Source organism: Cicer arietinum, chromosome 4 (assembly GCF_000331145.2).
Source record: "Cicer arietinum cultivar CDC Frontier isolate Library 1 chromosome 4, Cicar.CDCFrontier_v2.0, whole genome shotgun sequence".
NCBI lineage: Eukaryota > Viridiplantae > Streptophyta > Magnoliopsida > Fabales > Fabaceae > Cicer > Cicer arietinum.
In genome coordinates, this window is record NC_021163.2 from 16,554,453 (window position 1) to 16,568,829 (window position 14,377).

The 14,377-nt window shown below is 26.3% G+C and overlaps 1 protein-coding gene across 1 annotated transcript; it reads right to left on the reverse strand.

Moving 5' to 3' along the window:
- Nucleotides 1-388: 388 nt before the first annotated feature.
- LOC101511650 (cationic amino acid transporter 7, chloroplastic) lies at nucleotides 389-4,680 on the reverse strand. Its single transcript, XM_004497077.4, has 5 exons — nucleotides 4,175-4,680; nucleotides 3,855-4,074; nucleotides 3,126-3,474; nucleotides 2,800-3,028; nucleotides 389-1,046 (listed from the first exon to the last, which is right to left on the reverse strand). The coding sequence occupies exons 1-5, from the start codon at nucleotides 4,554-4,556 to the stop codon at nucleotides 493-495; spliced, it is 1,734 nt and encodes a 577-aa protein (XP_004497134.1). The 5' UTR covers nucleotides 4,557-4,680; the 3' UTR covers nucleotides 389-492.
- Nucleotides 4,681-14,377: the final 9,697 nt, after the last annotated feature.

Genomic DNA, 14,377 nt, shown 5'->3' on the forward strand with positions numbered 1-14,377 from the left:
CTTGATATTACACCCTTGTATATATACTTCAAAAACCTACATATTATGACTCAAAGGACGATCTTTGACAATTTTTTGAGAACTTTTGGAACCACATAAATTTATGTGTCACCAAATCTTGCTAATATTGTGGCACAAAATACTTTTCATTTTTTTTTTCTTTTTATAAATTTGGTTGGTTTTAGCTGTTGGAAGCCAGAGAGTTTATAAAATATTATATACATTTAGCTTTTTTATATTTTTGGGATAATTACAAAAGTGATTATCCTCTAAGCCGCCTTTTAACTATACAATTCGCCACTTCTACAAAAATTGTACCTTATTCTAATATTCTATTAAATTTAATATTCATTTTAAATAATTCTTCTACAACCCCACCACATCCTGGTTGACATTAACCATCCAAAAAGGTTGAAGTCATTTTGAATTAAATTTCATAAACATATAATAATAATAATACTAATACTAATAATTAAAATTTACATCAATCAACTACACTCTGAAACTTTGGTCCAAATGAATTTCACCACTCTTTTGACCAATAGAACCATCATCTCTTTCAGCATCAAAGCTAGCATGAACACTATAAAACACATAGAACAACACTGCAACACCCGAAAAGAATCCAAATCGAATATAGGATGGCCCATCAAGTGATCCAAGCAAAAACAAATTCAAAAAGATTGATATTGCTGGTACCCATGGCATAAGTGGCACACCCCAAAATTCTGGCTTCCTAGCTTGAGGGACAGTGAAATGAAAAAGTTGCAATATTGCTATAGCAAGCACACCACAAGCACTTAACAACCCTGCTTTTGTAACCCCTGTTGCTACAAATTTCCAAATGAGTGTGAACATGATGGATGTGAAGGAAAATGAGAAGAGGAAGCACAATGTTGGCCATGGATTTGTTGTCCCTGCCGCGACATAGCGTCTATAGACCACAGCATTCGCCACCATGTAAAAAACAAATAGTGTGCCAATTGACACAAGATTGAGGAGAACATCAAGATCAGTGAAAAGTGCTATTGCAGCTGTGAAAATCCCTGAAATTGATATTACATGCCTTCAGAACAACGACTAAGTCAAAACTAAACAGATACGAAAAATATACAAATAGAAAACATACAAAATTTGACTACAAAATTTAGTCAATTGTGTCTATTTTTTACTGCAAAATAACTATAGTACTTTTTTATTGATTTCAAACTTAAAATTTACGATAAACAATTATATTTTAATACTACGATTCAGATTACAACATTAAATCATGTGCGTGCGACAAATTCAGATATGAAAAAAAAAAATCAAAACATCACTAAAAACAATAATGTCTCCATGTTATATGCTACCACTCATAATAGTGCTAGAGAAAGATGAAAAGGAATTTTTAACATAGCATAAAATCATTGAAATCCAATTGAGGCAAACTTTAAGTAGCTACCCAAAGAAAAGAGCCATGGTGATAATCATGGGTCAATTATTCCAATCAAGAGGAATATATCAATTCATCCAATAGTAGAAGTATAGAATAAATTAAAAACTACCAATATCATCCACTTTCTTATTCTTCTAATGAGTTGAAAAGGAAAATAAAGGAGTCACAATCAGAATATTATTATGTTACAGTTACACATCAGTGAATGATTCACATCTTTTCATCCTTAGCCACACAACAACACCCTTAAAACACACTTGTCTTTGTCCTTCCAATATCTTATCTAGTTAGTATTTACCGAGGTGGGGAGGGTAAAATATTATAATACAAAATACAGGAAAACACACTAGAAAACATGTGACACCCATATGGAATGATAACCTTTTTCTACTTAACGTTGTTTTGAAGTCCGTTACAGTGTGATTTCCAATAAAAACAAGGCTTAACTAAAGCAACTACAGTTTTTTCACAATTATTCATGTGAAAAAGTGGCATATTTTTAATTAATTGTTAAAAACATGTCACTTTTAGTCACTTTTTTTTATAAATGTTATTTGCACGATACCAAGTACTCGATTACAAGCTTCTTATGTATTTCTATATGTAGACCGTAGTCCTTACTTTAATTGAATCTACATAACTAAAGCCATAATTATAAAGATATCAATGTTCTTCTCATACCATATACGAGAAGCCTCTCTATGCAAGGCAAGAACAACCATACAGAAAAATCGCATTAAAAATGTCTTAGAACAAAAAATCCAATTCAAAAAGAAAATAGATACCAAAACCACAAACAACAATATGAACTACTATCTGCTGGATCAATTAGGTACCAAATCTGGTGGTACGGCAACAGAATTTTCTATGATAAGAGAAAGCTCATAATAATTTCACCTAGAAAAGATATGCCTCAATCTCCTTCATTATCGAGGTGACAGTGTGCAGAGCTAGACTACACCCATTCGAATTAATGAGGAAACATTAATCTTATCACAATCCAACATAGCAACCACACAAATCCCCCATGTCAAATCTCTAGAGGCTATATTGTTGAAGTGGGTCCCTTACCTTTCTGAAGGAGTGTGAAGATCCACCCAAAAACACAAATACAACACCATTTAAACACCAGCCACACACATTGCCGAGTAATACTCAGATTAATCAAATACATCGCTACATCTAATTAATTGATTATCAAAGGATTAAATACAACAGATCTAGTATATGAAAAATCTTACGTATATAATTAATATTAATTATTATTATTATAGATTCCTTTTTCTTAAGAAATTCCAGTAAAACACAAGTGAACCAAAGTCATGTTACAAATAACCTGAGAAAAAAAAAAGAAGACGTACCAAGAAAAGCGGAAGCGTTCACAGGGGTGGAGGTTTTTGGGTGGACCTTAGCAAACCAACTCGGGACCACATTACATCTTCCAATAACACACATGTAACGAGCCTGACCCAACATCGCAACTATCAATGATGTCAATATTCCAAAACTGGCCCCCACTCCTATTACTCGAGACGCCCATCCCCAACCGTCAGATGTAAAAGCAGCCGAAAACGGTGCTTCAGGATCAATCTGAAATATATCAAAATCATTCCATCACATCTACATTCTTATACGTAACCCAGCAACTTATAATTTATAATAAGATAACAACCAAATTTGCAATTACCATGTCGTAAGGTAGAAGCATGCACATTGAAGCGGCCATAAGACAATAAAGAACAGTTACGATTATTACAGATCCCGACACACCTATTGGGATATCTTTAACCGGCTCCTTAACTTCTTCCGCCATTGTTGAAACCGCATCATACCCGATGTAGCTAAGATAAACTGCCGCCGCACCATTAAACACGCCTGCCGCTCCGTGCGGGAAGAAACCGGATGGATGTTCAGGATTGGCAGGTTGTGTAAAATTTTTCCAACTCCCTTTCCAAAATCCTATCACTATCACAAATGCTATGAATAATATATGCAGGGCCGTCAATATCATGTTCACCACTGAACTCTCCCTCGTACTGAATTGAAAGGAAAAAATAAAACTAAAATTAATGAGTGGTCCAAAAAAATTAAAGTGAAGACTCATTTCTCAAATTCAATTTAATCAAAAGAATAAAAGATATTTTTATTTTAAAAGAAAATCATGACAAAATAGTCTTAATATTATTAACTAAATACATAATTGTTTATTGATTTAATTGTCTTGTGTTATAAATGTTTTTCATTTCCATATTATTCTAACGAAACTAAGTTATTTTGATTTATATTTTTTAGACATTAAAATAATTTTATCTTTCAGAAAGACTAAATTGAATTCTAGTTTATTTTTCTGTGAACGAAATGAATCTTCACTCAAGAAATTAAGCTCCATTTGTGTTACGGTGAGAGAAAAAAAAACCTATAGCAGATAACGAGCGTGATGAGTAAAACAACGGCGACAGCAACCATGTCAATTTGATTAAATCCTTCCGGAAAAGAAGGAACCGTAATCCTCCATTTAGCAGAAGAGACACCGATTGTGGCGCCGAAGTAAGCAGTAAAACCTCTGGCGACGGCGGCATTGGACATCACGTAATCCATGATGAGATTAGCGCCGGTAAGAAACGCCGCAAATTCACCTGAAAAGTGAAAGTGACGTTTTCAACAAAAGTTCTAAAAATTAATGGAATCAATGATGTGATAAAGACGCGAAAAGAAAGTTAAGGAAAAAAAAGTGACCGAAAGTGACGCGGAGATAACTAAAGGCGCCACCGGCGACCGGCATATCAACAGCAAATTCAGTGTAACAGAAAGCAGAGAGGAGAGCGCAAAAACCGGCAATGGCATAAGATAGAACAACGGCGGGTCCAGCGAAAACGCGGCTGGCGTGACCGGTGGTTACGAATACACCGGCGCCAACCATTCCGCCGATTCCGAATCCGACAAGGTCGAACCAACGGAGTGTTTTGCGCATGCTGGTACCGGACCTGGCTCGAACGCGGCTCATCTCTTCATATGAAGTGGAGACGGAAAAGCCTCGACGAGCGAAGCGAGAGGGAGTTTGAGCGACGGCTCGGAGATAGGTTCGGAAGCTCGAAAAGGATGAGTCATGGCTTGCCATTGCGTGCGCCGTTTGGTTTTGGTTCTGTGTGCGTTATGTAATGGGTTTGAAAGAGAGCTTTTATAACCTCTGTTATAGCAAAAAGATTGCTGCAGATAATTTCAGTTCACTGAACTAGTAAAGTATAAAATCATGGCGAAGGATAATGCTATTTATTAGTACTAGTTTACTAATTTTTTATATTATTTTTTTTTATAATAGTAGTAGTTTATTTTTTATATTTTATAAATTATTAAAATAGTTAAAGAAAGATACAAGATTAAAATTGTGGCTTACCGAGAGTTTACTATTATTTACTCTTTTTATTTTTTTGACTTCTTCCTCTATCTCCATGTGGGTTTTAATTAGTTGCAGTCAAATAGTACACAATTATATAATCTTAAAAGTTAATTAAAATTAGATATCTAGATTTAAAATTAATTTTTAATTTGTTTATACAAATTTTAGTCTTAAAATTTGATACATTGGATTAAAAAAATCCAGGTGAAAAGTAACGCCTATATGTTTGTTTATATATATATATATATATATATATATATATAGATTCATTCAATTCAATTTGAAAGCAGAAATATTTCCTTTATAAAAAAAAAGAGAACAAAAATGTTTCATTTCCACTTACTTTTTAGTAAACATGTAATATATCAATTAATTGTATATAAAAATATAATTAATTTAAATAACAATAAAAATTATTATTGATATATATTTTTATCGTAATTTAAATTAATTATTTATTTAATTTAATTCATTATAATTTTATATATTTAATTATATATTTGAATATGTCTTAAATCATGTATTTTTGGGTGTATCGAAGTTGAATTTTTTTAGGTTATTATTATTTGAAAATGAATTTCATAGTTCGTAATAATACTAATACATCTAAATAAATATGATAATTTTAGAAATTTGATCGTAATTAATTTACATAAATGTGAAATTTTGAGTTTAAATTTGAGATAAGATTAAAACCTAATAATATTAGTATTTGTGAGTTGAATTAAGATTTAACGACTAGATATGACAATTAATATATCAACTTTAACTTCAAAGTAATAATTCATTTAAGTCACTATAAATAATTTTATGAAATTATATATAAAATTCATTGTTTAAAATTTTTAAAAAGTAATTTTGACATTATATTTTTAAAAATAATTTTCATGAAGACTTAAATAGTAGAAATTTTTAAAAAGTAATTTCGACATTATATTTTTAAAAATAAATTTTATGAAATTTAAATAGTAGAAGTTATTTTAGACTCATTTGTTATCATTAAAAAAAGTAATTTTGATATTTAATAATTTAGATATTCATTATTATAGAATTTAACACGATAAAAATAAAAATTTAACAAAATATATTTTTCAAAATAATTTTTATTAAGAGCTTATAAAAATAACTTTTCATTTAATCGTTTTTAAAAAATTTATTATCGAAAAAAAGTTGTACAAAATAAATGAAATACTTCAAATGATATTTTAAAATAAACAATTTGAACTAATTTTTCATTTGAAGAGTTAACTTTTTTTGAAAAAAAAAATGCTATACAAAATAAAAAAATACTTTTAAAAAACATTTTTAAAAATATCTTAAACAAAATGAGATGTCTTGGTTACAAATCTAAAATAAAATTTCAATTTCATAATATCGATATTTACTGATTAAGGTAGAATTTAAAAACAATAAATAAATTTTATTTATTAAAAATATGATTTTGTTTACAAAATAATCTTTAATTTAATTAATGTCATGGCAAATAAAGATCATTTGAATTCATAAAAACAATATTATCTTTGTCTCTAATACACGATAATATAAGATAAGAAAAATATAAAAAAGTAAGACACTCTATTACACCAAAAACAATATAAGACACTCTAAATATTTTTCCTTCTACCTTTTTTAATTGTTTTTCTTTAAATTTTTAACTTTATTAGTTTATCCTTAATTATTTTTTTGAAATATATAATAAATACTACAATACAAATATAAACTTGTTATCTCTCTCTTTTAAGATAAATTATTAATATAATTTAAATTATAAATAAATTTAATATTATACTCAATTTTCTTAATTTTTATGACTTACTCAACAAAATCTTAATTCAGTAACATTTAATGGTGAATCAATCAATACTTCAGGAAGTATTTAATGGTAGTCAACATTCCTAAATTAATGGTGATATATATATTTAATATAATGATTAATGTTTTCATAAATAAGGAGTATATTTTTTTATTAAAAATAGAGAGTATATTCAAGCACTGCAATTTTTTAACGGATATATCTTTGTATATTTACATATTTTTTTACAATTATTAAGGGTTTTCTTTACAAAGATAATAGAATTTCATAAGATTTCCATTTTTGTGTACATGTTTATATAGATAAAAGGTGAAGTCTACCTTGCTTTTGAAAATTTGTATGTAAGTTAAAATCGAACTAATTTTTTTTTTAAACAACTTAAAAATAATAAATTTCTTTCGGCATAATACATTTTCACTCCACTATGCTAACTACACTTTTTAGATCGATATTAGTAATCCATAAATTATTCTTTTATTATTTTGATTTCCAATTAAAGTTTATGTTAAAAATTACTTTCACGTCTGAAACATGTCCTTAACAAGTTTAGTGTCAAACGGCAGTTACATCACATTAACAACGCTTCTTTGTACAGACACAAAAATTGATAATAAGTACAAATGTTTAAATTTATTTTCAATTTTGCAAACGTTTGTGTAGCGTAAGATGAAATAATTTTGATATATAGAAAAAGAAAAGTCAGTAAAAACAATAGGCGTGAATGAATAAAGATAAGTATAAGAAAAGGTGTAAGAAGAGAATAGGACAATATAAAATACGGAAGTGATATTAATTATGCAACGTCACGAAATGGATGGAGATGAATAGAGTTAGTTGAATGAAGGGTGAGAAGAAAACCACTTGGTTAAAACATGTGAAATGAATTCAAAGTTAAAACCGTAACCGACCGGAGCCATGGCAGAGATTCAGGAAGGCCAACTGTGAATGGTTCCAAACCCTTCCAACCTAAAAGTTGGCGTATATACGCACATAGTTTGACCTTTAACGTGTTATAAAAGTTAACAACCCTTCTCTTTCTCTTCAGATAGAATCTTTACCATTTTACTATTTTAAATTTTATTGAGAAAATATTTAAAATATTAATTACATATATTTGTTTTGTATAGGAATCGTATATTAAATTACTAATTTTTTTCAAATTTATATGTTAATTAAATTATTTGTTAAAGATAATTTTTTAATTAATTAATTAGTGATAAATATTTATTGCATATATAATTTATACATAAATATTATAATGTTCAAATTTGTATGTAAAAGACATTCAAGAGACAAATTACTAATGAATTACATATTTTTCTTTTAAATGTTTGATAAAATAACATCTCTTAATTAATTGACTATGAAAAATATTTCGCCTGTATATGATTTGTATAATAAATTATAATTATTATATTTGTCAAAAAAAATTTATTATTATCATTATGGATTCAAGAAAGGTAATTATTTAAGTGAAAATCGCATGTATAATTTATATGGTAATTTATAAATCCAATTATAGGATTTTTTTTTCTTCTCAAAAAGTTTAATTGAAAGTATCAAATAGACACAATACTAATGAAATACATATTTAATTGAAAATATCAAAGAGACACAATACTAATAAAATACATATTTGTACTTTAAATAATTAATCAATAATATATATTTATCTCGTGTATGATTTATATATTAAATTGTAGTTGTTGTATATTTTTCTTAAAAAATTTATCAAGAAGATATTTAAGAGTAAGACTACTATAATTAATATATTTACTCTCTTTTAATTAATTGAAATGTGAAAATTAATTAATTAATTGATGATAAATATTTGTCTTATGTATGATTTATGTAATAAATTATAATTATTATATATGATGTTCTTGAAACTTTTAGTTGAAAATTATTTAACATACATATTGTTAATAAAATACTTTTTTTTTTCTTTTAATATGATTGTAAAACATAAAACTTAGCATGCACTCTCTAATATCTTTCTTTTTAATCATAGTCATCATAGAACATGGGCGATTTAGAATAATTTTTTTATCCAAAATCACTTATTTACATCATCTTTCCTCTTTCATTTTACTCAAATAACAAATTTTCACATAAATCTACTTTTTATGTGTGTTTTTCTTTATCTCACTGACTAAGTGTGACATTGTTTGTTTTTTGTTTTTTTGTCTCATTGTATGTTTATTTTATTTAGATTGACGTATTAACTTTGATCTAAATCAGACAACCAGTTACATTAACGACGTCAATATTGTAGATATGAAAACGTGGATATCTCGACCACTTTAATTTTGTGAGTTTGTCTATTAATTCATGGTTTTAGCGAATTGTATTTTTATTGTTTTCAATTGATGTACTATTTTAATTTGAATGAATGAATATGGGTTTTAATTAAAACAAAAATGATTCGTAAAGAACAACTTCTAACTAATTTCCCAATGACAAACATTTGTCTAGTGTTTTAAAGAAAATTATAATTAATGTATTTTAATGTTCTTTAAATTTTTATGTAGAAGACATTCATAAGACACACTATTAAAATGAAATATATATTTCTTTTATAAATAATTAAATCATGATATAAATAATGAAATATATATCATTTTTTTTCCTACTAAAGACAAAGATTTCTTAAGTATCTAATTTAAACAAAAATTATTATTATTAAGTTTGATTTTGTTCAGAATTTAATAATAAAAAGTTGTAAGATTTGAACTAATATTTAATTGGTTTTAATTTTTTTCTTTCTAGAAATTGAACAAATCTGACTCTTTAATTGTTACATCTACGTCGATCAAAATTTGTTAAATAAAAAATATTACAATATGTGGAGAAAAATAATATTTCACAAAATAAGTTTTTAAATTTTTATGAATTAATGTCAATCACGTTGAATCGAACTAAATTGATATATTATTCATCAATTTTGATTCGATTTATACTGTATTGATAATAGATATTGATTAATTTAAAATTGCAATCAATTAAAGTTAGTTAAATAATTAAATTTATATTATACGTTTCAATAAAATATTTGAATTAACACTAACCACGCACAACAAGTTGACGATGACAGGTCGTTAAATAATTGGGAGAGGTTGTTGTCAGAAAAAATTTTATTTGCGTTTGTTTTTTATTTTAAAAAAATCATTTCATTAAAAAATTATATTTTAGTTAAAAATAAAAAGAAGTAACTTCTTATATTCAGTCAGCTCGCACAAAGTTTAAAAAACACATAATTTAGGTTATCAAAATCGACTAGAATGACAATTAAAAAATATACAAAAAAAATATGAATGAATTGTTGCAAAAAGATGAGACGACAGGATAGTTAAACTATTTCTAAAAATTTGCATGAAAGAAATTTGAGTCTAATATATATACATCATGTACATTGACATACGTAAATTATCACGTAAATTGGTATGTGTATAACATCATGTAAATTGGCATGGATAGAACATCATATAACTTGATATGTGTATATAGAGACTAAAACTTATTTTCCCAATTTTTTTAATTATTAAAATTGCACTTTTTATCATGATCCAATTTTTAAGATTAGAATAGGATCTTCAAAGTCTATTACTTGCATATTTTCGTGATGATTTATTTATATGTTTATTTTTCAAAAGGATTCAAAAATTACGAAATGGAAGACCTAATTTTATTGATTTGCTCGGGATAAAAAGGAGACATGAGATAGTAGAGTGTGAGAGATATAGTAGATAGAGATGGAAGGGAAAGTGATAAAGATGCATAAGAGAGTAGAGAGAGATACGTGTATTAAAAAAAACATATATTTAAAAAATATTTTTTTAAATAAACATGTTTTTCTTTAAAATTATTTTTATATATATTTTATGATAATTTTGTGATTTAAAAATCATTTTTATAAAATTGTAGACAAGTTAAAAAATCATTTTTTAAAATACCAATATTATGAATTTATTGAATAACTCTGTTAAAAAGAAACAATGTTAAAAATGCTAAGCCGGAAATTACATCTATTCTGCATATAATAACCAATTACATACATTCAAATAATAGTTTTTAATAATAAAAATATCAAATCAAGTTGTAAATGTTTTTCACATTCAAGAAAATCTTACGACTTTTATTTTCTTATGCACCATCCTTTTGTCGATTCTTATCATTTCAATTTAACAACATATTTTAATATATTTCGTTTGATTCACAACATACAAAAACAAAATTTGATGTGAATATTTTAATGAAATAAATCTTAAAATATAAAATAAAATTTGAAGACACAAGGAAAGTGAAAAAAAGACTGGAATTTTGCTGATGAAATTAAAATGAGTATTTATGGAGATTTATTTAAGAAAACATGTATTTATGTGGTAAGACTTAAAATATTTAATGTAATAGATATTAATTAAAATAAAATATTATAATATGTATTTTAAGACTTAAATGCTAAAGTCGTAGATTATATATAAAATAAATGATCAAATGGTATAAAAAAAAGTCAAAAAAATTTATAAAAAGTTTGGACAATATGTATTTCTGACAGCATTTCTAAACATGATCCGGAGCGAAACGAAGTTGCATTGCGAGTAATTCAAACAAAAATATCATGCACCGTTACTCTAGCTATATCACCTTTGCTCTAGCTATACTATGCATATGCAACGTTAAAAGAAAAGCTAAGGTGTCATTTATACGATTAAATATGTATGAATTTGGTAACTTACATCGTTCCAATTAATATTATAATTTAATCTATTTAAGTTTAGATTTGATTTAAATTAATTCATTTATATATATATATATATATATATATATATATAACTTAATTGTTTAATTATATTTAAAAATTTATTGCAAGTTTAATTGGTTTATTGTATCTGTAGATTTATTTTAAATATTAAATTATATATTATGATATAGTTTTATTATTTTTTAAATATTTAAAATTTTAAATTTAACTATATTTTTAAAATAATTTTTCTTTTATTATCTAACTCAAATTGCTTAGAAATTACTGATTAAAAATTTAACCTAACTCAAATAATATATAGTATTCTAATATTGAGTTTAGAAGAAAAAAAACTACCCAACAAAAAACCCGTTCCAGACTGACATATGTCTTTTTTTAGCACATACATTTAAAGAAATTGATAGCACCTAGTTGACAATGGATACTTATAAATCTCTTAAAATCTATAAGTAAGACTAGTGTATTTACAAGTCGTGTTATCGCTATTATGTCTGACAATGAGTGAAAACCAAATAATAAGTGTCAAAACATGTAAAATTGAACTCATCAAAAAAAGAAACATGTAAAATTTCAAGAGGGTGTTGATAATAAAAACCAAAAATTGATACTACAGTTTAGTCCAACTCACCCGTCTGGGTTACCGCCTAAATGCCCACAGGACCTCAAATCCTACAATTTCCGTGGGCTGGGGTGGGGGCCCACAAGCCTTAACTTTTCTAAAAAATAGGATGGAACTTTTCTATCATAACATAACTCCATATCTTCACATTTGATAAAAATAAAAATTTGCCTATGAGAAATACACTTTCAAACAAAATATTTTGTCTAAATGCATACTTCTAAAAATAAATGGTGGTTTTTCTGCTTTTGTTTTTCTTTATTTTTTCTCATGTAACAAAAAAACAACAAAATATTTTGTCTAAATGCATAATTCTAAAAAAATAAATTGTGGTATTTTAGAAATGTAGAGTGAAAAAAGTTTCTCCCACCAAATACTATTAATTGTAAAATATATATTTCATTATTTCATAGTTTTCTAAACAAATTAAATATTTTTAAAAAGATCTCAAGAGTGAAAAAATTGTTGTCAGATTTCTAAACTAATATATTTGTGTCATTATATCTTTTCATTTAATTGCAGTAGCAGGTAAGGGTCTACACTTATTAGTGTTGTGAACTCTCCGATAGGAAAAAGTTAATGTTATAGTACTATAGTACACCACTATAAAAAGAAAGGATTAAAGAGAATATAATTTGATTTAAATAACATTGGTTCACACATCATACAAAATATTCTTAAAATACTTTCATTCTTTTGTGGGAAAAAGTTAACCATCATTTTTCTAAGTTTTTTATTTTTATATTTCTTTTTGTTTATAAATAAGATGATATAAGTATCAAGGTAAATCACATGGAATCGTAAAATTATGAGTTTAAATTTCGAATATGATGTCCAATCCAATATGACAATATTACTATTTGTTAGTTTAGTTAAGATTTAATAATTATTTTAATATATATTTAATAGTGCAAATTTTTATGTATCTTGTCTTCACTATTCCAAATTTTTAATTCTATCATCGGTAATTAGACAACCGTTAATCAACTATAATAAAAAATATTTAATTAAAAAAAAATTAATGAAAGGATTTGATTACAACATATTTAAGTTTAAGATGATTATATTTAAAAATCTTTAAATAGTTTAAAATTCCACATAATAATTAAACTTGGATTAATTTTCTTGTAAAAATAGGTGTAATATTTTTTTTCTTTTTGTAAATTTCAGTTTAAAATGATTATATTTATGTTATTATATTTAATTAATTTATTATTAATTGTGATTGAACAACGGTTAAACAGTAAAATATTTGCACCTAAGGTTTATTATATGCGTTTCACCAAAAGCTTTATAATTGTTTACCATTTTGAACATTTTCTATCATGTAATTGTTATATTACCCTCTCATGAATATTAATTTTTTTACTAACTTAATCCTTTAATATCACCATTCTATTCGGGTAATTTGCAAAAAAATATGCATCTTTAAGAGACTTATTTAGTATAAATAAATAAATAAAATGAGCAACCTACTAATTAAACATGTACTTTAATGATTTAATTATTCTATAGATTCTTAAATTATTTAGAGTTTTTTAAATAGACCGTTAAACTAAAATTTGTTGTAATTAGATCCTTAAGTTGATATATTTTTGGTTAATTAAATTTTTCTGTTATAGTTGTTTAACAGCTGACTAACTATATAATTGAATGTGATAACTATAAAACACACACATATATATAAAATTCAAATATCTGGTTAGATTTTTCTCTCTCTATTTTAAAAGGTTTATTTAAAAATTACTACTTCAAAGAGTCTAAGGACATCATCGTATTGAGTAATTAAACATGTCTAAAACAAATGGCATTACATATGTACTAACTTAGCTTACTGTACCGTCAGCTCACACTTTGGACTTGTTGGCCCACTCAGCTCACTCTATTTTAGTGTCTGGTTTATATTGGATCGGGAATTAAGAGCCCCATCATCAAGGGGGCTGAATTCATTGGGCTCTATCCCTACTACTACAATGAAAATCAGGGTTTTGTACCAGGCATCCTCCCAATTTTACCTGCCACCCCCCAATCATGACTAAAAGACTATTTTATCCTCCATCTCATCTATAAAAACCCAAAAAAATTTTACTTTCATTTTTCACCCAACTCATTCGAAATTTTCAAATATTCGAATTTGATCCAACCCATCCCTCGAAAATTTGAAAGATTCGAATCTCAAAAGTAAGTAAATTTTGAAACTTTGCATGTCCATTTCGAATAAAGTCCAAAAGTTTCGAATAATGTCCATTTCGAAACTTTTAAACTTTCGAATCCTACATTTTTTTTTCAAAATTTTCGAAGGTGGTGGAGTGTGAAATCAGAATGGTAATTTATTTATGCTTTTATAC